At 41.1% G+C, this 26,139-nt stretch overlaps 1 protein-coding gene across 3 annotated transcripts in view; it reads left to right on the forward strand.

Moving 5' to 3' along the window:
* The window catches only part of pals1a (protein associated with LIN7 1, MAGUK p55 family member a), a 103,204-nt gene that overhangs the window by 37,714 nt on the left and 39,351 nt on the right, over nucleotides 1–26,139 (forward strand). For all 3 annotated transcript variants that reach the window (XM_030443849.1, XM_030443851.1, XM_030443850.1), the window contains exons 2-4: nucleotides 7,633–7,935; nucleotides 18,858–19,038; nucleotides 22,792–22,892. In XM_030443849.1, coding sequence (XP_030299709.1) covers nucleotides 7,762–7,935; nucleotides 18,858–19,038; nucleotides 22,792–22,892 — 456 coding nt within the window. In that variant the 5' untranslated portion in view covers nucleotides 7,633–7,761. The remainder of the gene's footprint in view (nucleotides 1–7,632; nucleotides 7,936–18,857; nucleotides 19,039–22,791; nucleotides 22,893–26,139) is intronic.

Genomic DNA, 26,139 nt, shown 5'->3' on the forward strand with positions numbered 1-26,139 from the left:
GGAGCTGCTTAAACCCTCTGACCTTTGCTCTCTGCTGTCTGAGCCTCAGACACTGACTACTCAGACTGCAGGGCTTTTATCTCTGTTTTATGGCTCCCCTTCCTCTGAGACACACATCTTATTACATGCTTCCTTTGCTTCCATTAACCTGTTGCACATTTTTACTCATTGGAACCTATTTTGGAGATGACAAATTTAATATTTAAATGTTCAGTTATCCAAACTGCAGCACTTCTTGGGGCACGCTCAAGCTGTGCATGCCACCAGAAATGCCACAGCTAGGTGCCGATGCCACGATTTGCACTCCCTGTCACTTAAGGCAACATGTCCAACAATACTGGTAAGAGTTGTCAAATCTAGAATTAAAAGTTTGGAAGAGATTGAGATTTTATAAGCATGGAAAGTTTGACAAAATATAGACCATTGGTAAACTCTGTGGAACAGTGCAGTGGTTGCATGTATCTTAGCACTCACCTTGCAGTGTTTCCCACACATTTATGTATTTGTGGCGGCCTTGAAGGCAGTTTTTGTCGTGGCCAAGCCGCGTAATTATATCATCATGTGATGCACTGGGGACTTCAGCGAAAGCCAACATTGTGATAGATGCATCTGTAAAATGGTGACAAAAGCCTCACAACCTTTGCGAATTTAGTCGTTTTTATGGTCAGAATTTGGTTAATTGGGTTCAATAAAATTTGGAGATCTAGAAGAGCAGACCGATTACATTTTAACCCCATCCAAGTTAGCTCGGTGCTAAACCGGAAGTTCGCTGTCTTGGTCAGCAGAAGTCTCGAGTGCGCATGCTCTATGGCACCCCAGCTAGACAACCACGCAACAATTGAAGCTTGATTCTGTGGGAAACACTGCCTTGTGAGACAGCATAGTGAAGCCTCTGCAGACAACAAGGATGCTAGTAAAGCTAGCACTAGCACTAGCAAGACATGAAGATTTAACACTTCCAAACACAATTGAGCCACAACTCTGGGAGGTAATCATGACATCTATAGCCCTTTTTATTGCTAAGAATTTACGACCTGTATGCTTTTGAATGTATCACTATCATTAGCTGTATTCTGTGACTGCTGGTAGTTCTACACACTGTTAACTGTCATGTCTACTGAGATTAAGTACTAACTAATTAATATTATTATATATATTATATAATATATAATATTAAATAATTTCCCAGTCTGGGATCATTAAAGTAATTCTATCTATCTAACACTGACGGGGGCTGTGCAGTGCGCATTGTGAAGTTAATCCTACTTTTGAGTTCATCAGTACTTAACATTAGTCTGATTATTTATCATAGGTGTGATTTTGTACACTGATGATTTCTAGGAAGTAGAGGATACAGACAATCAGGGACATCCAGTTCAGAGAAGTCCAATGCAAACAGATCCAGCTCAGTGAGACCCTGCTCATGGAGATCCAGATGACAGGATAGTTGTTTCTCAGATCCTGAATGAGACAACAGCTGTGTTTTTTATACATAAATGGATTAAGCTTAAGATATAGCCTACATAGTAAAAAAAATACATATGATTCCCTGGTCTTCTCTGAAATATCTATTTGAAGGTAAGCAATGGAATATTTATGGAATTGGCTTATTCTTATAGAATATGAATGTCTACATGAAACAAAGAATTGTATTGTCCTGAATCGTATTGTAGCCCGTGTAAATGGTCTTGCATTTTCATAGTGCTTTTCCATCAGTGTATCCGTGTAATTAAGCAATAAGGAAGAGATGTAATTTTATAAGCTTTCTGGAACAATAAATGTTAAGTTACACAAGTCTAAAAATTTTTTGGACATCATTGACGTTATGTGGTTTCAGCCTGATGTTGGCGTCAATGTAAAGGGAATCAAGAAGATTAAATCTTTTTAGATTGTTAAAATAAAAGAACTCTGTTGGCACAAATACATTGAGAATGTAAGAGTAGAGCATGGGCATGCATGTGTGCGCACACAAACACACACACTCCCTTCCCCCATCATTGGAATTTTGTTCCCATTCCTCACTGCTGCATCATGGGACTGCTCTGTGTGTGTGTGTGTGTGTGTGTGTGTGTGTGTGTGTGTGTGTGTGTGTGTGGCCCTTTTTAGATAGAAAAGGTGGCACATTTGCACCAAGGTAAGGACGGCCTGTCTTTCTAAAACCGAGGCGTAATATTCCTCCTTTTCCAAAAGCCGCCTCTGAGGTAGGCGTAAACATGTGACGTGACGTGAAGCTCGAAGTTGGGCTGTGAACAGAGACAACAAATTTGTCTTCACAATAAGAGCTTTACATTGCACCCCATTGGAGTTTAGAACTGGGTTCTTAGCGGGGGGCTTTTAATTTGAAAGTAGCGACCGTCCTTAGCTTGCCGACACAACATCAAGCTAACACAACCAAACAGCTACAGAGACCGAGGAGACGCTAGCATCTCCTGGATCTCAGCGGCTGTCCAGTTCATCTTAATGTCCGCGGATGAAATGATGGACTGACTGCTGTGATCAGCTGTTTCTTGGTTTTAAAACTCCCCGGCTGTGGTTCGCACTACAGTGCAGGTCATTAGCCCTTTTTTAAATAGAAAAGGCGGCACATTTGCTCCAAGGTAGGGGCGGCAATGTGCCGGCCTGTTTTTCTAAAACCAAGGCGTAATATTCCTCCTTTTCCAAAAGCCGCCTCTGAGGTAGGCGTAAGCATGTGACGTAACGTGAAGCTCGAAGTTGGGCTGTGAACGGTGACATAAATTTGTCTTCAAAATAAGAGCTTTACATTGCACCCCATTGGAGTTTAGAACTGGGTTCTTAGCGGGGGGCTTTTAATTTGAAAGTAGCGTCCGTCCTTAGCTTTCCGACACAACATCAAGCTAACACAACAAAACAGCTACAGAGACAGAGGAGACGCTAGCATCTCCTGGATCTCAACGGCTGTCCAGTTGTTCATTTTCAGGGTTCTCCCCAGCTGTATAGCGGCACAGCGCCGCTGTTCCATCGTCTGGGGAGAACCCTGCTTAGGCGGGAGGCAAAAACGCTTGGGCACCGCGCCTAAGCCGTATAATGGCAGGGAAAACCCTGATTTTAATGGCCGCGGATGAAATGATGGACTGACTGCTGTGATCAGCTGTTTCTTGGTTTTAAAACTCCCCGGCTGTGGGTCGCACAACAATGCGGGTCATTGACCCCTCCGCCCACCTCATGAAGAGGCCGGCACATTTCCGCCTCATTTTTAGATGGCAGTCGAGGCGGAAATAAGTGCACCCTCCGAGGCGGAAAATCGGCGGACCACAACAGACCCCCAAATTTGCCGCCCTCTGTCTAAAACCGCGGACCGAGCCGCAAAAAGGATGGGCAGATTGGCGGCTTGGTGCTCTGTCTAAAAACGACTACGCGCGTGCGTGCGTGCGTGCGTGTGTTTACAGTCCTGTCGACAAAGCAGTTATCATGGGGGGCTGTTTTGATGACGTTGCGAGAGAGAGGGTGAGAGAACTAAGATGGAGGGGTAAACTCTGTAGTTGTGTTAAACTAGTCTGTTGTCAGTGTACCAATTAACAGTAATTCACCCTAACAGTCAGTCATATTCCATGGTGTACTGTCTGTAAACAAGCCACTGATTTATCACTCTAAGTAGGTCAAGCTGTGAACCAGCAGTAGGTCAGACAGTCAGTTATTAATAGCAGAAAGTAAACCAGTTAAGACACTGAGTAAATCAGTCACTGAGATAAACTAGTCAGATATAATAAGCTGGTCATTCAACCAGTTTGGTGGCTATTAAAGGAATGGTTCACCCAAAAGTTAATAATATAAAACATTCTTTACATTTATTTACTCACCTCCATACTGACGGATCGTTCCTTTTGCAAAAATGACAATCATAAATCCATGCTCAATCCATGCTTCAGTGTTGACTGACTAGGGGTGTGACGATACACCAAGCTCCCAAGACGAGATGCTACACAATATTGGATTCTCAAGAACGAGATGAGATAGTATTTTCACACTATTGTTAAGAAAACTTTTTATATGTGCATGTAAATATGCTTCACAAATAGTTTGTGAACTGAAGACTTCCTCTGACCGAGCTAACTTCCCATAACTTCCCAGCTAACTTGAATGGAGATCAAATAATTTAATCGTGCAGCTCTTCTAGACTTTTCAATTTTATCAGCCTAAATGGCTCCAGTTATAATAGTTAAACCATTTTCCATTTACAGACGCTTCTTTCACAATCTTGGCATATTGGAAGAAATCTCTTTGAGCCGTAGTACATCACATTACAATGTTATTACATAGTTTGGCCAATACAGAAACTAGTTTCAAACCCAGGCACTCTTCCTGGATGCTAATGCTGCTCTGCATCTGTGATGTACTGATGTCGTGAGACAGCTTTTCACCTCAACATGAATTATCATCACGTTTTAATATCGCAAGAGCTCATGACACCCCTAGTGTTGACGTCTACCCAATGTTTGTTGTTATAATCGTTGAGCTGACATAATCAGGCAAGCGCAAAGTTCCTCGATTTATGCTTAACTAGTGCATTGCCTGTAGGAAGCATGTATTTCTATAGAAAAGTAGGAGATTAAGTAGCTGTTTTATGGATGGCCAAATGAGGCTGTGTTTGAAGGTGAGAGGTCAGGGATATAATTGGCCCTTTTTGACTACTTTTGATTTTACCATTGTATTTCACCTTAAAAACTTTTTACCTTGTCTTGTGTGTGACTGTACAGTTATTTTTCATTTTGACATACTGTAACACAATTGGACCTAAAATCACATAAAACATCAAATCAGAGTAGGAAAAAGTTAGATTTTTAATTGTGAGAACCACAAATATGTTTAACGAACCATTTTTATTACTTATAATGCAAATATGAATTGTTGTTTGCTAAATTTGTGCACAAGTGTTTGAAATTTACAAAGTTATATTAACTATTTACATTTAAATGCAGGCAATGCCTCAGGGCTCTCTCAGCTCCTTCCTGCCTGTTCCACATTCAGCAGTCTCCTCATTGTTTTGACTCACAACACAAAAAAACGACTACACTACACGATGAACGCACTACACCAAACACTACATAACACACTAACTATACACTCAAAAAACGCTATATGTCACAAATCTCTCAACTCTCAAAACTCGCAATCTCTATTGCGGACACTTTTGTGACAAAAGCCCGTTTTAACCGTTTCTTCCCGCACCAGACACAAAGCAAATGTGACGGCAATGTTTACGAAAAAGCGTGGCGGACATTATTTACCGTAAGTCCGGTTTTGGACGTGCCGTCGCGTCCGTCGACTCCGGAGGTGGGCTGTGGGGGTGGGCTAGCAGCTAATGTTAGCTACACATGAACATCAACAGATTCCTATTCCAGTTTGTTGTCCTTGCATATCCGGATCTCCTTAGACCCGAACAGACTCGGTCCGGACTCGTTTAGTCTCATTAATCCACAACAGTCAGTTTAGATGCACAAAACGGAACGGAACCGCCGGCAAAATCCCGGTCCAGCTCGCGCCGCTGCAGTAATAAATCTGCTTGTTTCTTAAGGTGTGTCGTGGAGTCGGGCTCAACAGTGATTGGCTCTTGTGCGCACGTGGCTATGGTGTGCAGTGATTGGCTCTGGTGCGCACTAGGGATTTAACGGTATGAAAATTTCACACCGCGGTAATAGTGACCAAAATTATCACGGTTATCGGTATACCGCGGTATTTTTTTAAATGTCTTCAAAATGTGGAAAAAACACTGATAAATTGAAATAATTTCATCAAGAGTTATATTTAAATATATTTATTATATATTAAAATAGTCCAAATCCAAAACCTAAACAAAACACTGCAAAATCCACACTAAATAATTATAAAAGAATGTATCAAAACTGTGCAAAATAGGTCATTGGCTTTTTGTGATGAGGGCACATAAGCAGCCTGTTTTTGAAACGTGTCCTTTAATGTCTGCGTTTAAAGAATGAGTTGTAGTGGCATTAGCACTCGATTGGCCAGCAGACCCTCTCTGTGAAAAAAATGAATAGAAAATGTCATTATTAATTATTACTGTCATTGTTACTTAATACTAAGGGTGCAACCAACATATCAAAAAACTTACAATTTAGATCACATCACTTTTGTGAGAAACAGGTTGGATAATTTTTTAGATCAAAACAAAAAGGATTATTGTCGTTAAATGAATTATGAATACTCTATTTTGGCTCTTATTTCTATCTAGACACATGTTATATTCACCATTTTATATTATTCTTTATATAGTCTGTTCTACAAATAATCCACAAGTGTTATATATTTCTGATATTACTTATATATATTGGCTGTCTCTTTCTTTGTCTGCCTGCTCGTCTGTTGTCAGTGGACTTGGTTAATCTGATTGGTCAAATGGTTGCTGAGCCACAGGTAGACGCTGCTCAGGTGAACGGAGCTGAGATGAAAGTAAGTCATCTCAGTCAGTTTGTGTTCACTAACTCAGTCCACCCAGTATGTGTTTGTTTCAAATCCACCTCACTGCAGCTCTGCATCAATGTTTGGGGAATTATTAGGTCGACTTTAAAGTGAAATCTACTATTAATAAGCGGTTCAGATAACGTGCTAAATCACGGATCAACTTCGTTCCGTTATACCACTATCTGGTCAATTTACATTAGTGACAACAGCAAATTAGACAGAGAAAACTCGACATACTTGAGGTTAATTTACCTTGCATTTGCTGAACAGTTGCGGGTGAAGGTCGTAAAGTGAAAGTAATTAAATTGGATGTGTTGCCGCCCCTCGCAACAACTTTCTTCTCGCAGCTCCTGCAGACAGGGCTGCCATCCTTGACCAGCTGTCCTGAGCATTCTTATAACAACCACAATACACCCAGACTGCAGATTTGGTTCTCTTTGAAGGCGAAAAAATGCCGTGAGGGCCGCTACTATCACGTCCTCCCTCCACCATGTCTTCTTCACTACATAACAAGTGCACGTTGCACGCTGCGCATGCGCTGCAAGTTTTCCACACCGTGGTTACCGACCGCGGCGGTTACCATGGTAATTAAAACTTAAACGGTAACCTTCACCGTCGGGAATTTTACCGTGGTTTACCGTGACACCGGTAACCGTTACATCCCTAGTACGCACGTAACTCTGGTGGCTATGATTAGCAATGCTAGCGGAATTCGTAAAGCATTTCTGAAATAATTTATTAACGGTATCATTGTAGTCCAAACAAATGCGACGTTGCACACCCTTGAACCACGCAGCAGCCATGTGGAAATTCTCAGGTCAGTCTGATCCTGATTTGCAGAGATATTTGAGGCAAACATACACAGACAGACAGAGATTCCTTGCTTTTATAGAGAGACGTTTTCTTGTGACCCGCCCTATTATGCCTCTGCTTGGCTACATCCTCCTCATTAGGTAATGCGCATGTGCAGCTCTCACTAAAATGAAGAATCTGAGATGTCTCACTCTCTTTTTTTCCAGTCTTATTGCTTATAACATTGTACTGTCCAAATTAATTGTTGAGATCTGGAAACACTACTGCTAAAATGGAACAAGGACACCTTCTCTTACAGCTGTTTTCTGATCTATGTTCAAAGAATTTTTGGATGCAGAATGTCACTAGTCAAACTAGATCATTTTCCTGCTTTCTCCACAGGTCAAGGTATCATGGTCAGCCCGTTTACTGAACTGCCTTCATAGACTTACCAGATATATAGCGATACATACCTAAACATCCCTGGAATCCACACAAATACACCCACTTTGGGCTCTTGGTGTGTGAGGGATGACAACCTCCCATCTGAATGGCCATGTTGCTGTGGAGGGAGGAGGAGGAGATGAAGAGCTGAGGGGAGGACAGCTGCACCGTGAAATGGCTGTTGACTGTCCAGGAGAGCTGGGAAGTCGGATGCTACCATTCCGACGGTCTGCACAGCTGGAGAGGATACGACAGCACCAGGTATGTACACACATGCATGCACACGCATCATAATTACCAACTACTATAGTATGTATATGTTTAGATTTATATATTCCAGTGTTGATAGTACATTTAGGCTACTCAATTAAAAAATACCACCTCAGAGTTTCGTTTAGGTACAGTACTTGTGTTTTTTTATTGCATACTCTTCTAAACTTTTACTGCGCTGAATACAATTTCATGGCAAAATGTTATGAAATCTTAGATCGAGTTGGCCTTTACATTTGGTAAAGGGTAGTTCTTCCTTGCCAATGAAAAAGGCTGTGTTAAACTTAAATATTAATTCGGCCTTCTCAGCGCACTGATTAACAGCCCTTGTAGCGCCACATTATGTAATAACGCCCCATTACGTAATAACGTAATACATTTTCAATTCATTATGTAATAACGCTGCATTTTGTAATAATCTGCTACATTTTGTAATAAAATTCTTGAACGCAATATGTAATAAACTTTACCGCATTTTGTAATAAGTTCTTACATATTGCGTCAGTAATTACAAAATGCAGGTGTTGCCATTTTTTTTATCAAGAAAATTTAATAATTTGGTGCATTATGTAATAAACCACTAAAATGGATGTCTTATTTATAAAAAAATATATACCATCAGAACGACATTGACTTTAAGCATACCAGCATGAATCGTAAATATTAGCCTAATTAATTTTAAAAACTAGTAGGATGTTTCATTGGTCAAATCTAAATCAAATATTACTGAATTCATAGAGAATATGTTTGAAAGCTCAGAGACGAAAACTGCACTAAATGAGTGTTACTGACACTAACATTATCGGTGCACTGAAATGTTGGAAGACACACACACATGCAATCTGGATTATGTTATGCAAATACTATACGTGATAGAAAGCAGACAAAACACGAAAACAGATAGGGAACAGAAAATGTAACAAATTTTGCCCTTCATCTGTAGTTATAGGCAGTGTTGGGGAGACTTAATCTACATGAACTACATAGCTTAACTACAATTTTCTATAACTTGCTGGTAGTTAAACTACATTCATATTTTGTGCTGCATCAAGTATTTCAACTACTTTTTGGGCCATTTTTTGTAGTTTAACTACTCAATTTACAAATAACAATTTTGGCCAATAACATGACATTTTTTTTCATTAAGAAAAAAGAACTATATAATATACATTTTATTTTATTTTATTTGAAAAAAGGCATGAAACATGTCATGACATGCTAAGCCAACGCTGCCTCTGATTGGCTTGCCCTGGCAGCACTCAAATGCTTCACAGAGTAGGTGGGTCTTTGTGCCAAGGAAGGCAGTACTCATATGGCATAAGCACATCATGGACAACCCTCCTGTTACCCCCGATGTGCCCCTGAATGCACAAACCCAACCATGACCCTATTTGAGCATGCACATGTTGGATAGAGATGCAACTACAGACACCACCTACGTGACAAAACATGAAAACAAATATGGAACAGAAAATGTCACAAATTTTGCCCTTTATCTGTAGTCATAGGTATGTAAAACAAACCCTCACAATATATATGAGTGAAAAGTACTGTACAGACAAGAGCTGACAACTTTTTCTCTAAATTCTAGCAAAGAAAAAAGTAAGTTGCTCGATAAATTTGAAATTGTTTACTGTAGTAGACTTATATACGAAAGTACCGAAGGGTATTGCTGCCATACCAGAAAAATAAAAATAAGTATCACGTTATAACGTGATTAGTTTGACGTTATAAAGTGATAAGTTGGTCACGGAGGGAGAGGGCGGAAGTGAATCCATGAATCCACCTGGATAGTCTCAGTTTCATTGACATATTTATACTGTCCTTGACATTTCATGCTGACCGTGGAGGTTTGTCCGATCTGAGTGTCTGATTGGAGGCCGCAGCGTGAGGTTGGGCCCATGGAGCCCCTCCAGCTGATCACGTTATTACGTGAAACTTTTCACTCTGACACTCTACCTGTTGTGTTATGGCTTTGGTTATTTCATGAACACAGCTTCTAAATCTGTGTCTGGCTCACAATTTATGCTACAAAACAGTGACACGAAGATTTAAATATATTTGTGTCTGATGGTTTGAGAGACAGACAGACAGTCAGAAGCCCCTTTTTAGATAGAAAAGGTGGTGCATTTGCAGCACGGTAAAGGCTGCAATGTGCTGCCTTGTCTCTCTATAAGGGAGGTGTAATATTCCTTCTTTTCTAAAAAGCCGCCACTTGGCCGCCAATGGGGTAAGCTTAAACATGTGACGTTGGCGTGAACAGTGAAGCAGGTCGAATTTGTCTTCAAAATAAGAGCTTTACATTAGCAGGGGGCTTTTAATTTGAAAGTAACGACCGTTAGTAGCTTGCCGCTACAACAACAAGCAGCTGTCCAGTTGCTCGTCTTGACGTCTGCGGATTAAGTGATGAACTGACTGCTGTGATCAGCTTTTTCCTGGTTTTAAAACTCACCAGCTGTGGGTAACACATCAGTGCAAGTCATCAACACCTCCGCCCATCTCACACAATTGCCGGCACATTGACGTCTCGCATTTAGATAGCAATGGAGGCGGAAATAAGTGTACCCTCCGAGGTGGCAAATTGGCGGACCAAAACAGACAGCCAATTTACCGCCTTCTGTCTAAATCCGCGGACCTAGCCGCAAAAAGGACAGCCAAAATGGCGGCTTGCTGCCCAGTATGAAACAGCTGTAGATAGTAAGCAAGCGCCGGCCTCGATAAAACTGGTTAATCAGATGAATAAAAAGTTATTCTGATGGTTACATTCCGCGCATAGACACAGCCCCACAACTCACATCACCCCCCCTCACCCCCCACCACCTGATCCAGTCTGAATCAATGGTCTGAATACTAGTCTACTGGAAATTTCTTGGACCCAGAAATGGTGTTTCCTATAAACTTTTATGATTGAAATGTAATCTAAAGGCCTATTGGATGAAATTGAACTTGGTTGCTAAGAGTTGCATGTTGGGCAATTTGCGGAATTAGCATAATTGGCTAATTTAAGGGGTACAGGATGCACTGGCACGTCCAAAACCGGATTTAGGGTAAATAATGTCCAATACGCTTTTTCGCAAACATTGCCATTACGTTTGCTTTATGTCTGGTGCAGGAAGAAACAGTAAAAATGTGCTTTTGTCACAAGCGGATTTATACCTGCAGCGGCGCGAACTGGACCGGGATTTTGCCGGCGGTTCGGTCCCATTCTGTTCTGTTCATCTAAACTGACTGTTGTGGATTGTAATCAGATAAAACAAGTCCAGACCGAGTCTGTTCGGGTCTGTGGAGATCCGGAGACGCGCGGTCAACAAAGTGGGATCGGAATCTGTGGATGTTCGTGTGTAGCTAGTGTCCAAGCAGCAAGTTTGGTTGTTGAGGAACAGGAAGATGTGGGAGGGACATCGGCGGATGATTGACAGCAGCAGTGATGTGTTGGAGACGGCGACAGAGATAGCGAGTTTTGAGAGTTGAGAGATTTGTGACATATAGCGTGTTTGGAGTGTATAGTTAGTGTGTTATGTAGTATTTGGTGTGGTGTGTTTAGTGAGTAGTGGAGTCGTGTTGTGAGGCAAACCAAGGAGGAGACGGCTGAATGTGGAACAGGCAGGAATGAGCTGAGGAGCCTGAGGCATTGCCTGCATTTAAATGTAAATAGTTACACATAACTTTGTAAATTTCAAAAACTTATGCACCAATTTAGTAAACAACAATTTATATTTGCATTATAACTAATGCAATTGGTTCATTAAACATATTTGTGTTTTTCACAATATATAATAACTGTACAGTCACACATGTGAGGTTGTGCTAAAAATAATTACACCAAGTAAGGCAAGGTAAATAGTTTTTAAGGTGAAATATAATGGTATAATCAAAAGTAGTCAAAAACAGCCAATTATATCCCTGACGTCCCACCTTCAAACACAGCCTCATTTGGCCATCCATGAAAAAGCTACTTAACCTCCCACTTTTCTATAGGAATACATGCTTCCTACGGGCAATGCACTAGTCTGATTAAATGTGCTAATTTGCATACAGTTCCAGAACATTAATTTAAACATTGGATGACGCCAGGTTCAAAGTTCTTGTTTCATTTTGTTGACATGTTATAGCCAAAGGTTTTTACACAGGGAATTTTGGATATCTCTTTTTATCACTCCACAAATCAGAAGATACTGTCAAAACAATTTTCACCCTGTTTTTAGGAATAAAATGTTATATAAATCAGGCTATGAATGATATATGAACAAACCCCACAGTTAAAACCTTCAAAATATAGATATGAATACAACTGGAAAGTTTGGTGTATATAAGTGCTACTGAAGTGGAGATTTTTGTGGTGTATGGAGTATGAGAAAAAACTCATTTTGAGAAAATGGCCTTTTAAAGATTAAAAGAAAAAGTCTCCATTCTTCACCTGTAGTGTGTCCCCTTAATTAGCTTATTATGCTAAATACTTAAATTGCCGAACATGCAACCTTTAGCAATCAACTCGATCTCATCTGCTAAACCTATAGATGACATTTAATGATAAAAGAGCGAGGAACTTTTTTCTTTGCTAGAATTTAGAGAAAAAGTTTTCACTTTTCACTCTTGTGAGGGTTTGTTTTACATACAACCAGTGTTGGGGAAGCGACTTTGCAAGCGTAGCTTGTAAAACTACATGTAGTTTAGCCTGGCAGTAGTTTGAACAAACTACATTCTACCCCTGGAGAAATGTAGTTTGTAAAACTACTGCTAACAAAGGTAGCTTTAGCAACTATTTGTACTCATTATACTCATTTAACTCAGCATTAAATAAATGAACGGGTGAATATGAAACAAAATATAATAGCCTACAAAAAATTCACATGCCAGCAGAAATATGCCTCTAAACTCAAGTTTTATTTTCCAAAGAACAGAAACTGACATTTTTGGAACTTCAGAGGCACTAACACATCACAAACACGTGAACACGTAGGTTGTGTCTGAAGTTGCATATATATCCAACATTTACATGCTCAAATATGGCCATGGTTGGGCTGGCGCATTCGGGGGCACATCGGGGGTAACAGGAGGGTTGTCCTTGACATGCTTGTGCCATCTGAGCACTGCCTTCCTTGGCACAAAGACCCACCCACTCTGTGAAGCATTTGTGTGCTGCCAGGGCAAGCCAATGAGAGGCAGCGTTGGCTAAGCATGTCATGACATGTTTCATGCCTTTTTTCAAAGAAAAATATGTATTGAAAATGTATTGCATTATGACATAATTGGGTGTTATTACATAATGTGGCGCTACAAGCCTCTTGCCTTCTAAATGCAACTGACAGTGGAGTTGCATTTTCATTGAAGTACAGGTCACGGCACATTTTATGCCTTAGACTTGCACTGTGTTTGTCCAGTGTGTTATGTTTTAACTGCAAATTTCATGTTCCCCACATGTTTCGGGTATGGCTTGCAACATTTGCAGTTCATGGAATTTGTCTCTCTGAGACCTTAACTAGTCAAATTTTTCACCACGCTTGTGTCTTCAGACTCGGACTCATCCTCTGAGCTAGGATTTGACTCTGGCACGCTACTAGGCTTATCGGGAGAAAATAACCCTGAGATTCCACCGGATACGTGTCAGCTGCGTTATGGCTCCAATCTGGTTTTGCTCTGCCTTCTGCCGTCCGGCAACCCCCACCAGTTGCGTTTTGAGTCAGCCATTGCGCAGTACTGTCGACAACTGGCTGCAGTTATAGGTATGTGCTATAAAGACAACAACACAAAGTGTTCGATTGAAAAGGATTAGTAGAAGAGCTTGTATTTAGATTTGTATGCTGGTCAACACAGACAGGGTTTCCCTGCCATTATACGGCTTAGGCACGACGCCCAAGCATTTTTGCCTCCCGCCTAAGCAGGGTTCTCCCCAGACGGTGGAACAATTTCAGCGGCGCTATACTCTGCGTGTGACGGTGACGAGCGTCCGTCCGTCCCCAAGTTGACGGCTAGGAGCTCCCGGCTGACGGCGATGAGCGTCCGTCCGTCCCCCGGCTGACGGAGTTGATGACCGTCCGTCTGTGTCTCTTCCCCCCCCCCCCCTCTCCCCGGACTGATGTTGACGAGCGTCCGCTGTTCCGGAGGGCTTTGGGCTGCTGGAGCTGGGACGGAGCAGACACGCAGCACAGCAGACCTGGTGGAAGTTAACACATAGACTAGAGTGAAACCTATCAGCCATGCAGTGGACAGGTATCTGGTGGATTTGTGGGGGAAGCGTCAAGATTTCGTTCGTTTCGCCATTTTTCGCTGAAAGTGAAACCTTCTCCTTCCGCGTTCGGAACAACATTAGGACCCTCCCCCTCGACACATTAGTCACTGACAGTGCCATTCTCCATTCCCTGCCCCTCTCACACACATTGGCCTGCCAACTGTGATTACAGATTCCAGATTCTTTGATTCACCCCTTCCACATACCAGTGTAAAAAAAAAAAAAATAGAACTGCAAGCAGTTATGAACGGGGGCCAAGCCCCCCGCGTGCCTCGGGCCCCGCGCACCGCAGAGCGCACGGAAGTTGGCCCCAAAGGATGATGGGCTAGAGGCAAAAGTGAGGACACAGGCCAACGTCTGAGCCGTGGTATTCGCTATAATGGGAAGTGCACCCGAAGTGCAAAAGGCTGAATGTGTGCTGATTTGGATTTGTTGTACTAAGCCACGCCCACATTGACCAGTAATGACCACCTTCAAGATATGGCCTCAGGATTGGCCCTACATCATACTGACCAAATTTTGTAAAAATCGGTGTAGCCGTTTAAGAGATATAATCTTCCCATCTTTTTAGCGCCCCCTAGTGGCCAAAATTCTCCAAATTTGGGTCATCCTTTCCCAGTGTCATGGCAACCAAGGAACTCAAATTTGGTGTTAATAGCATTTAGTTTGACCGAGATATCAAACAGTTTACATTTTTACGAACTCCTCCTTGGGATTTTGTCCCATCTGCGTGAAACTTGGCACTTACGCTCTTCAGCTAGACTTAATCTAAAGTTATCAAAAGAATTTTGCTCGGTCAAAAAATGTGTAAATTATTAACGAACAAATTTCTGTAGCTAGCTATAAAAATGTAAACCGTTTGATATGTCAGTCAAACTAAATGCTGTAAACACCAAATCTTAGATCCTTGGTTGCCATGAGACTGGGAAGGGATGAGCCGAATTTGGCGAGGTTTGGCCACTAGGGGGCGCTAAAAATATGGGAAGTTTATATCTCTTGAACGGCTACACCGATTTTTTACCAAATTTGGTCGGTATGATGTAGGGCCAATCCTGGGGCCATATCTTGAAGGTGGTCATGACTGCTCAATGTGGGCGTGGCTTATTACAAGATAAACAACAAACATTAATTTCAGCCAAACTATTATGCTGAGAGCTTTGAAATGTATATGGTACATAAAGAATAGGACACAGTTCTTTCATACCAAAAATTGCAAGTGTTCTCCACTAGATGGCCCTATAATGGATGCAATCGCATTTTTGCCTGTAACTTCCACATTTTAAATAACACATTCGCTAACCTTATATCCATATGTTCCCTTAATAGAGCTGGGTTTTCTGACACGCCCACTTCTGCTGCAAATTTCGTTCGCTAAAGCGCCACATATGCAAGACCTACTTTTTCAAACTCCTCCTTGGGATTTTGTCCGATCTGTGTGAAACTTGGCAGGTACACTCTTCAGCTGGACTTGATCTAAAGTTATCAAAAGAATTTTGCTCGGTCAAAAAATGTTGAAATTATTAACGAACAAATTTCTGTAGCTAGCTATAAAAATGTAAACTGTGATATCTCGGTCAAACTAAATGCTATTAACACCAAATTTGAGTTCCTTGGTTGCCATGACACTGGAAAGGGGTGAGCCAAATTTGGCAAATTTTGGCAACTAGGGGGCGCTACACATATGTTAAGTTTATATCTCTTGAACAGCTATAACTATTTTTACGAAATTTGGTCGGTATGATGTAGAGACAATTCTGGGGCCATATCTTTAAGGTGGTCATGACTGGTCAGTGTGGGCGTGGCTTATTCCAACAAATCCTAATCGGCACACATTCAGCCTTTTGCACTTCCGGTGCACTTCCCATTACAGTGAATACCACGGCTCAGATGTTGGCCTGTGTCTTCACTTTTGCCCCGAGCCCGTCATCCTTTGGGCCAACTTCCATGGGCTCTGCGGTGCGCGGGGTCCGAGTCGCGCGGGGGGGCTTGGCCCCCGTTCATAACTGCTTGCAGTTCTAGTTTATTTTCATATTTAAATGGCAACATCTTATGGTCAACACGTGAACACATGGCAGGTCTTAGGTCAGGTGTCTTTTCATCACCTAACGCCCCACACCCCACTGCTACTGTAACTACACGCTAACTAGGCTTCTTGTGATTGAACATACCAGGATGTCACAAAGAAGAGCAAAAAATCTTCCAAAGTCGGACGAACAAAGGCAGAGACGTTGAACCCGCTGGTTCACCTGTTGACCAGGTGTGCAGACGTTGGCTTAGTCACGGGTCGATGAGGCAGCTAGCATGGATGTAGCATGGATGTTAGCTTGTCGTCCGCTGCAGTGGCAGAGCAGCCTTCTCCATGCTGCGATGGGAAACATAGAACCAGCGGATTTAATCAAAATTAGTTTGTACAGTGGGTGGCTGTACCTGATCAATTATGGCATCAATATGGCAGCAAGCGGAAGCAAATGTAAACAATGCCACATTGTTTCAAATGTAAATATATGTGACTGATTATAATGAAATATCTATGATGAAGTATCCAATAGTTAGCTTGCACTCTTTCCATGTTGTAGGCTTGTCAATCACTGCAGCATTCGGGCCAGTGATAAATATGGAATATGAAGCTATAATTTGTGGTTTTAAATCTGTCATTGGTTTTAGACAGAGGGCAACAAATTGGGGGTCTGTTTTGGTCCGCTGATATTCCGCATCGGAGGTTACACTTATTTCCGCCTCGCCTGCTTTTTAAAAACAAGGCGGCAATGTGCCGGCCTCTGCGTGAGGTGGGCGGAGGTGAGCTGACCTGCACTGTTGTGTGACCCACAGCCGGGGAGATTTAAAACCAAGAAACAGCTGATCACAGCAGTCAGTCCATCATTTCATCCACGGACATTAAAACAACTGGACAGCTGCTGAGATCTAGGAGATGCTAGCGTCTCCTCGGTCTCTGTAGCTGTTTGGTTGTGTTAGCTTGATGTTGTGTCGGTAAGCTAAGACCGGTCGCTACTTTCAAATTAAAAGCTCCCCGCTAAGAACCCAGTTCTAAACTCCAATGGGGTGCAATGTAAAGCTCTTATTTTGAAGACAAATTCTTTGTCACCGTTCACAGCCCAACTTCGAGCTTCACGTCACGTCACATGTTTACACCTACCCCTTTTGGAAAAGGAGGAATATTACGCCTCGGTTTTAGAAAGACAGGCCGGCACATTGCCGTCCTTACCTTGGAGCAATTGTGCCACCTTTTCTATCTAAAAAGGGCTAATGTACATGTCCTGTCAAAAGTTTGGACACACCCTCTCATTTAATGGTTTTCTTTATTTTCATGACTATTTACATTGTAGATTCTCACTAAAGGCATCAAAACTATAAATGAACACACATGGAATTATGTAGTAAACAAAAAAGTGTGAAATAACTCTAAATATGTTTCATATTTTAGATTCCTCAAAGTAGCCACCCTTTGCTTTGTTGACAGCGTTGCAAACCCTTGGCCTTCTCTCAAAGAGCTTAATGATGTAATCACCCGAAATGGGTTTCACTTCACTGGTGTGCCTTGTCAGGGTTCATTTGTGGAATTTCTTGCCTTCTTAAAGGGTTGGGGACCATCAGTTGTGTTGTGCAGAAGTCAGGTTGGTACACAGCTGAAAGCCCTATTTGACAACTGTTAGAATTCATATTATGGCAAGAACTAATCAGCTAAGTAAAGAGAAACGACAGTCCATCATTACTTTAAGAACTGAAGGTCAGTCAGTCTGGAAAATTGTAAAAACTTTGAACGTGTCCCCAAGTACAGTCACAAAAACCATCAAGCGCTACAACGAAACTGGCTCACATGAGGACCGCCCTAGGAAAGGAAACCAAGAGTCACCTCTGCTGCTGAGGATAAGTTCATCCGAGTCACCAGCCTTAGATATCGCAAGTTAACAGCACCTCATATTAGAGCCCAGATGAATGCCACATTCATTGTGATGGTGTGGGGCTGCTTTGCTGGTGACACTGTTGGGGATTTATTCAAAATTGAAGGCACACTAACCAGCATGGCCACCACAGCATCCTGCGGCGACGTGCCATCCCATACGGTTTGTGTTTAGTTGGATCATCATTTATTTTTCAACAGTACAATGGCCCTAAACACACCTCCAGGCTGTGTAAGGGCTATTTGACCAAAACAGGAGAGTGATGGAGTGCTGTGCCAGATGACCTGGCTTCCACAGTAACCTGACCTAAACCCAATCGAGATGTTTTGGGATGAGATGGACTGCAGAGTGAAGGCAAAAGGGCCAACAAGTGCTCAGCATCTCTGGGAAGTCCTTCAAGACTGTTGGAAAACCATTTCAGGTGACAACCTCATAAAGCTCATCGAGAGAATGCCAAGAGTGTGCAAAGCAGTAATCAAAGTAAAGGGTGGCTATTTTGAAGAATCTAAAATATGAAACATGTTTTGAGTTATTTCACCCTTTTTTGTTTACTACATAATTCCATATGTGTTCATTTAGTTTTGATTCCTTCAGTGAGAATCTACAACGTAAATAGTCACGCAAATAAAGAAAAACAATTGAATGAGAAGGCAAGTCCAAACTTTTGACTGCTAGTGTAGAAAGTCTGGATGGTGGAAGAATATATTGCCTTTTAAAAACTAAATATCATGTAGAACAGTATCTATGATGCATTTGTTTGTCAGGAGGATCTTCGTCGTCGTAGAGAGGAGGAGGGTCGGCAGCTGGACCTGAATGCCTCGCTTAGACTCAGGAAGCTCTCCCAGCATCCCCACATTGGCATTGACAACCCCACATTCCTGCAAGACTCATACACAGCGCAGCAACAGCCAGCACTTGGCAGCCAGCACACACATGCACTGCTAGGTAAAACACACACACACACACACACACACACACACACACACACACACACACACACACCACCTTTCATTTGTGTACTGAAGCTCTCAAAAGGGAAAGGGAAGAATAAGGGGTAGAGGTGAAGGGGATATTACAAACTATAAAAATTATTTAATAAAAGAAAGGAAAGATGAAGAGGAGAGAGCGGGAGAGGTAAGGAAGACATGTTGGCCATTTATTAGGGAAAGAAGGACATTAGACGCTCTTGAGGACGACTAAATGAAAACTTTGATAAGGGCGGTAATGTTGACAGCCACATTATCACACACATCACTCAAACACACAATGTAGAACAAAAGCCTGAACTAGCAAATGAGATGCAGTCTTCCACACCCAGATTAATCTGAAGAAAAGACAAGCAGGCTGTCTTCTACCGTCATCTAATAGTAACATATGTTCTTCTGTTCACGGAATTGTCCTCCTGGAATTATTAGTTTGAATGCTCATTAGCAGTGTTCTTCTTGAATTTATTAAAGTTATTATTATCCTGGGCGCCGTTTAGCTCAGTTGGTAGAGCGGGCGTCCCATGTGCTGAGGCTTTGCAGTGGACCCGGCCTTCGACTCCCGGCCTTTGCTGCGTGTCACTCTCCCCCTCTCTCTCCCTGTTTTCTGTCACCCTCTTCAGATGTACTATCAATAAAGCCATAAGAGGCCAAAAAAATACTTTAAAAAAAAAAAGAAAAAAGTTATTATTATTCGTGTGAATCTTTTATACTTTTGGAAATATTCAGCTTTTTCTACAAATGTTTTCCCATTCATCCTTATGGGGAATTTTTCAAATTGCAATTACGTTCAGCTATAGAAACCGTTCAACTATCAAAATGTTCAGCTTTTTAAATTTTCAGCTTTTTCGGATATTCAGCTTTTTCAAAAAATGTTTTAATGTGGAAGTAAATGGGAAAATTTTCAAATCCTCTTCAAGCTCATCATCTTTCAACCTCTTCTTGTTCCTCATATTTTGAGCTGGAGACACAATTCCAACTTTAAAAGATTCAGAAGCCCTTGAACTATTGGGCATGTATTCAGTTTTTTAAAATCTTTCATGGTTTTGAAATCATCACAGTTTTAGTTTTAAGAATTTTTAGCTAGAGAGCGTGACATCATTGCTAGAGTGGAGAACTGCTGGAAAAACTGGAGAAAAAATTATCTTCTGCTTGATTTGGATCCCACATCTTTTACTTAACATAGACAATCCAGCTGATGGTCTTATTTCAGATGTAGCACTTATAGTTCTGGCTGTAGAAGCCCTAGAGCAACAAGCACTCCAGCAACTCCCCCACAAGCTGCAATGGTAATTTTGAGCCTAAATTTGAGAGCAGACAGTACCTGTATTGTCGCTCGCTCTGGTGCCCTTATGTTTCACTCTACAGAAATAAAAAAGACATCACAGAGTTCAGCAATGTCTCCTGTTACTCAATATAAATATTTAGGCGATAACCATTACACTATTTTTAAAAATTGCAGGAGGTCGGGAGGCATTTTCCCATTCATTCTTATGGGGACATTTTCAACTTTAGCTCTGCTACTGCTCCAGCCTGAGAAACTCAGCTCACCTTTTTAAACTCTTTCAGCCCTCTTACTTTTCAGCTTTTCTGCCTTTTCAGCTTTTTAAAATATTCATATTTCTGCCTTTTCAGCTTCTTCCATACATTCAGCTTTATGACCAGCCAGAGAAACTGTTCACCTTTTTAAGCTCTTTCAACCCTCTTACTTTTCCACTGTTTATTTTTCAGCCTTTCAAACATTCATCTTTCTGCCTTTTCAGCTCCTTAAAACATTCAGCTTTATGTTAAGCTATCAAAATGTTAAACTTTTTAAGCCTATTTACCCTTTTACTTTTCACCCTTTTCAGCCTTTTCAATATTCATCTTTCTGCCTTTTCAGCTCCATAATGCATTCAGCTTCATGATCAGCTAGAGAAGCTGTTCAGCTATCAAACCCTTCACGTTTTTAAACTCTTTCAGCCCTCTCACTTTTCAGCTTTTTCAGATATTCATCTTTCTGCCTTTTCAGCTCCTTCAAATATTCAGCTTCATGTTCATCTATCAAAATGTTCAACTTTTTTAGCCCATTCAGCCTATTACTTTTCAGCCTTTCTGCCTTTTCAGCTTTTTTTCTGCAAATTCTTGACAAATCATTCTTATAGTTTTATGCATTTCCGGCATTACATTCAGCAGATTTACGAAATCGCTTCAGCCATCAGCATTCACACTGTATTTTTGCAGGAAATTGAATTTTATTAGTATTATAATGATATCTTACGGGTCAGAAAGTTTCAACGGATTCACTCTAGTAAAACACAGAATATTCATCTCAATTGGGAATCGATCGCATCAGTTTTTCTTATTGATATCATTAATAATTTTAGAAATATTTGACTTTTTTCAGCCATTTTTCCCATTCAAGCAGATTACAGAATCTTCAAAAATCCTCAATTTTCACACTTTTTCAAGCATTTTCGAAGATCATCTAGTCATTCACACTTCCACATAGAAACTCGATTCAAACTGTGAAACTTTCACAAAATTGACTTTCTCACCTGAATTCAACTTTTTCACAGCATTCATACTATTTGCACAGTCGCAGTTCAAACACTGGTAACTTTTCAGTCAGTTTTTTGTAGATACATTCATGCTGGTGTTACAGTGGATCTCTGGAGGCAGTCGGACAAAAACGTTTGGCTCGGTGGGCGTTTAACTGACAGGAACACTGACCAACTGACGCATTAAGTCCCATTAAACTGAGAGGAAAAATATATGGAGGCAGGCGAACACATCCAATTGTCTAAACTGTTCCACAACATACATTTTTGACCACACACACAAAAACTTCACAAAGCGCTCACAAGACTCTCATAGTTCTACCATATCATTATTTGAGTGATAGCAGTTACTGTTTTGGAGGGAGAAGCAGGATAATTGAGGTGAGCCTCAGCTGAAATCACTATTAAATCAACTCTCACAGTCCGTTACCAGGACCACCCTGGTTCCCATCACTGTGGCAACCGAGATCAACTGGGCCAACACAGAGAGACAGATTTATCAATCACTCAGTTTAATACACACACACACACACACAAATGCAGTCAGATATGCACATGTAAGCATGCACACATGACCACACATGTACTCACACATATACAGCCATCCTTAAGCATGCACATAAACACACACAGTATATTTCCCAACATTTTAACTATATTTGATTAATATATTTTCATTCATTCAAGCCAGGAACTCCATTTAAATATTTAAATGTTCCCAATCATCAGTATATTGAGATTTATTGAATTTCTCAGTCTGATTCAGAGTATTTGATTCATTCTGACGGTAACATCTCTTCATACTTCATCAGCTGCTTTTCAACACATTCAAGCAAGTGATGCAGTTTGGCTCAAAGCTTATATTCTATGTTTAATGCCTCATTCTCACCCAACTATTACGAAGCTTCATTCTCTTCAGACGAGACTTCGAATAAATTAAAGCAACCAATTCAGTTTGGCTTTAGTTTTTCAACAAACAGTTTTTAGATATTGTGGGCATTATTCAAAATTTTCACAGCCAGCAATCCGCATTTGGCTTCAGCTGGTCAACAGGGAGCTTTCACAACCACAAGTTCATCAGAACTTGCTTTCTCTAGTTTTAAAGTTTTTGGGATTTTTTTCTACCATTTTCAAAGTCATAGTATTTCATGAGTGTGTTTGTGTTTTTCCTACAGAGTTAGAGGAGTTGCTGCTGTCATTGAAGCAGGTCCGAGGCTGCCTGTCCGACCAGCAGAGTCAGAATGACATAGAGCTGGTCCTTGCACTACTAACCAAGGTAATATAAAGGGAATTAGATAGACAAATCTTCCAGTCAGTATGTAAGTGTGGTATTTTTCAAACTTTGAGGTTGAAGGGATTTAAGAAGGTGAGGCAGTGTCATCAGAAGAAGAAGAACAGATCACCTGAACAAGATGGCTTCCCTGCTGAGTTCTAGAAACATTTCTTGACTACCATTTCACATTTATTCATAAGAAAGAAAGGTGAACTTTCAAGCCCAAATCATTTTACTTAATACAGAAAAAGTATTCAGTAGGGTTAACTGGAAATACTTCTTCTCAACATTACAAAAAAAGGGTTTGGAGAATCATTTATTAATTGGTTATGGGCAAGCTACACATCACCACTGGCCACTGTCACTACGAATGGGGTGATTTCACAAAACTTTACTCTGCACAATGGGGCCAGGCAAGGATGTCCTCTCACTCCATCACTATGTGCACTATTCGTTGAACCCTTAGCTACTGCAATACGCCAAAACAACATCAACATCAGAGGCATTCAAACATCCACCACAAAACCCAAAATTGTCTTGTACGCAGATTATGTGTTATTAATTCTTCAGAACCCTCACCAATCCCTCTAAAGATGCTTTCCTCCACTATCTATGGCAACCCGGATGCGAGAGGACGCTGGCGGGAATATCGCCACTTCTCAATCCGTGACAAAACGGCTTTTTTTTGTTGAAGTAGAAAGCCAAGTTGTCTTTGCAAACTCTGAGGCTGTGCTACTACCTTTGAAGGTTGCACGCCTGAAGAATTGGCTCGATGGACTCACCTCTCTCCGCTGATCAGCTGTTAGCATAGCAACGCTAACTTAAAAGCAGACGTACTTAATACTCTGTGGGATGTCCGTCATTGCTCCGATGGTCCTCCCTCCACCACAACCTCTGGGTTTTTCACCGCCTGGCTCCATTGTCTGTCTCCTCTGCTGCTATGGTCTCCCCTTGCTTGTGGTGATGTGGGATGGTCGCTGCTCCGCCGTTGCTGGCAAGTATTCAGGTGTTAAAGCGCAGGAGCTCCTGGACCTCTGCTGTCACTTCACCCCAGGCTCCATCGCTGGGATTGGATCTCTGGGTCTTCTGCTTCGCCCCCGCTGTGTGCACGGGGCCTCCAGACAGAAGTTTGCCTCTAGACGGAAGGTGCTATTCCCAGCGGTGTTGATGGCGGTTTTGACGGCGGTGTTGACAGCGGTGTTGACGGCGGTACGGTTGTTCCCTCCGTGCTGACTGACAAGCGCGCCATTTATTCTTTGTTTTGTTTGTTTTCATATATGTTTGTTCCACTTTAAGTGTCCTTGGGTACCCTGAAAGGCATAGGCTTATTATTATTATTATTATTATTATTATTATTATTATTATTATTATTATTATTATTATTATTATTTCTCTTATAAGAGCACCTTATCACCTCACCACAGGCAATATCAAATATCTTGACATTACACTGATTACAGTGATTGGCCAGTCACTGCCCGCACGACAATCGTGATTCGCTAGAATGCATGCGGGAAATGCTTAGAGTGACGGCGGGAAAGTGATTCGGAAAAATGACGGCGAGGAGTGCTACGAGTCCGAGAGGAGGAAAAGGGGATTTCTCCCGAGGTGGAGGGATCAGTATACTTGGCTGAACCACCGCGACGGCGTAATGTATCGTTAAGTATGTCTGCAGTTTCCGGCGAAGGCTGACCGCGGCCGATCATGTTTTAAAGGCACCGACAACTACCGAAAACACACTGGACGCCCATGAGAAAAGCACAACTTTATATAAGCCAGAATACCAAGGAGGATTAGAAGCTCAGAACTTTGAACTTTATTACCTTGCCAATCAACTCAAATATTTCACAAAAATGGCTCAACCCATCCAAATTAGAATCTCTTTGGTTAAAAACTGAACAAACTTTATGCAAAGACATACACATTTATCCGTCAAACCATCAATACCAATACCACTGTTTTCAATGCATCATACATCATCACACCATACCCTCAACTCTGACAGCTTGGTGGAAAGCACTTCATATAACTCCAATGGTGCCCCATCATGCAATGTATTTATGTTGGCACATCAGACAACTCAATATGCCTCCCAATCACCAAATGGGAACAAGATCTCTAAATCGCTACCAGCCCCGACTTTTCGACCCAAACCTGCAATAATGATTCCAACAACTGCAAAAAAACAAACCTACAGCTCATGCAGTGTAAAGATTTTATAGAATACATTACACGGGTAAGAGATTACCAAAAATGGGATTTAATGACACAGATGGATGTACACAGTGTTCACAGAACACAGCCGACACTTACTTACATGCCACCTGGCACTGCTCAACAATCATATACTTCTGGACTGGATGCATGACTGCATCTATCTTATTAAACTTTTATTTTTTTATTTTAATTCCCATCATTACTAGCATGGTTGTTGGTACTTTTATAATTATTGTTGTAGTTACTTCTGTAATCGTTGTTGTTGTTATGATGATGATGATGATGATGATAATAATAACTATTTGTATTATCATTATTATTAGTATCGTTGATATTATTATTATTATTATTAGCATTTTTATTGTCATTATTAAAGACAATGATAATAATATGACTAATATAAATATTGTTGCTATTATTTTATTATAATTAGTTTTGTCATTGACAAAAGCTCTCTGTACATGTAACATAGTATTAGCAGGATCTTTAATTTTGTTATCACAGGCAGGATTTATTACTTTTTTCACTCAGATGATGTTAGTACTCATACATACATCATAGGGCCATCTGACCACTTTTAAGAAGAAAGTAAGGAACTGTTGTGCACAAATCTTGTAAATCTTATATTGTCAGAAACATGGATGGCAGAGAAAAAATGTGTTCGTCAGCCAGCCACATGGTTTTTACAGCTCACACGATTTACAAATTACTACTACTTACAAACTAAATGAGATCTTCAGCCACTTTACACTTATTTTTCTCTGTCACTTGGTTCAGTGATTGATACAGCAGGATCTTTCAACTCTGCAGGCCTGGTTGTTTTTTCATAAGGGTAGAAGCCAGAACTGCTCATTGTTCAGTCCTTGAGCAAGAATTTTGTGATTTACTATCTGTACACAATATCTAACAGTGTATTGCTGCTGTTAGAAACATGGAAAAAATCTTGTAATGTCTTCAAAAATGTACAGCAAATATATAAGTCTCCTAACCGTGATGGCAGGTCATTACAATATGATGAATTGAATGATAGTCT

The sequence above is a fragment of the Sparus aurata genome, chromosome 16 (genome assembly GCF_900880675.1).
Source record: "Sparus aurata chromosome 16, fSpaAur1.1, whole genome shotgun sequence".
In the NCBI taxonomy this organism is placed as follows: domain Eukaryota; kingdom Metazoa; phylum Chordata; class Actinopteri; order Spariformes; family Sparidae; genus Sparus; species Sparus aurata.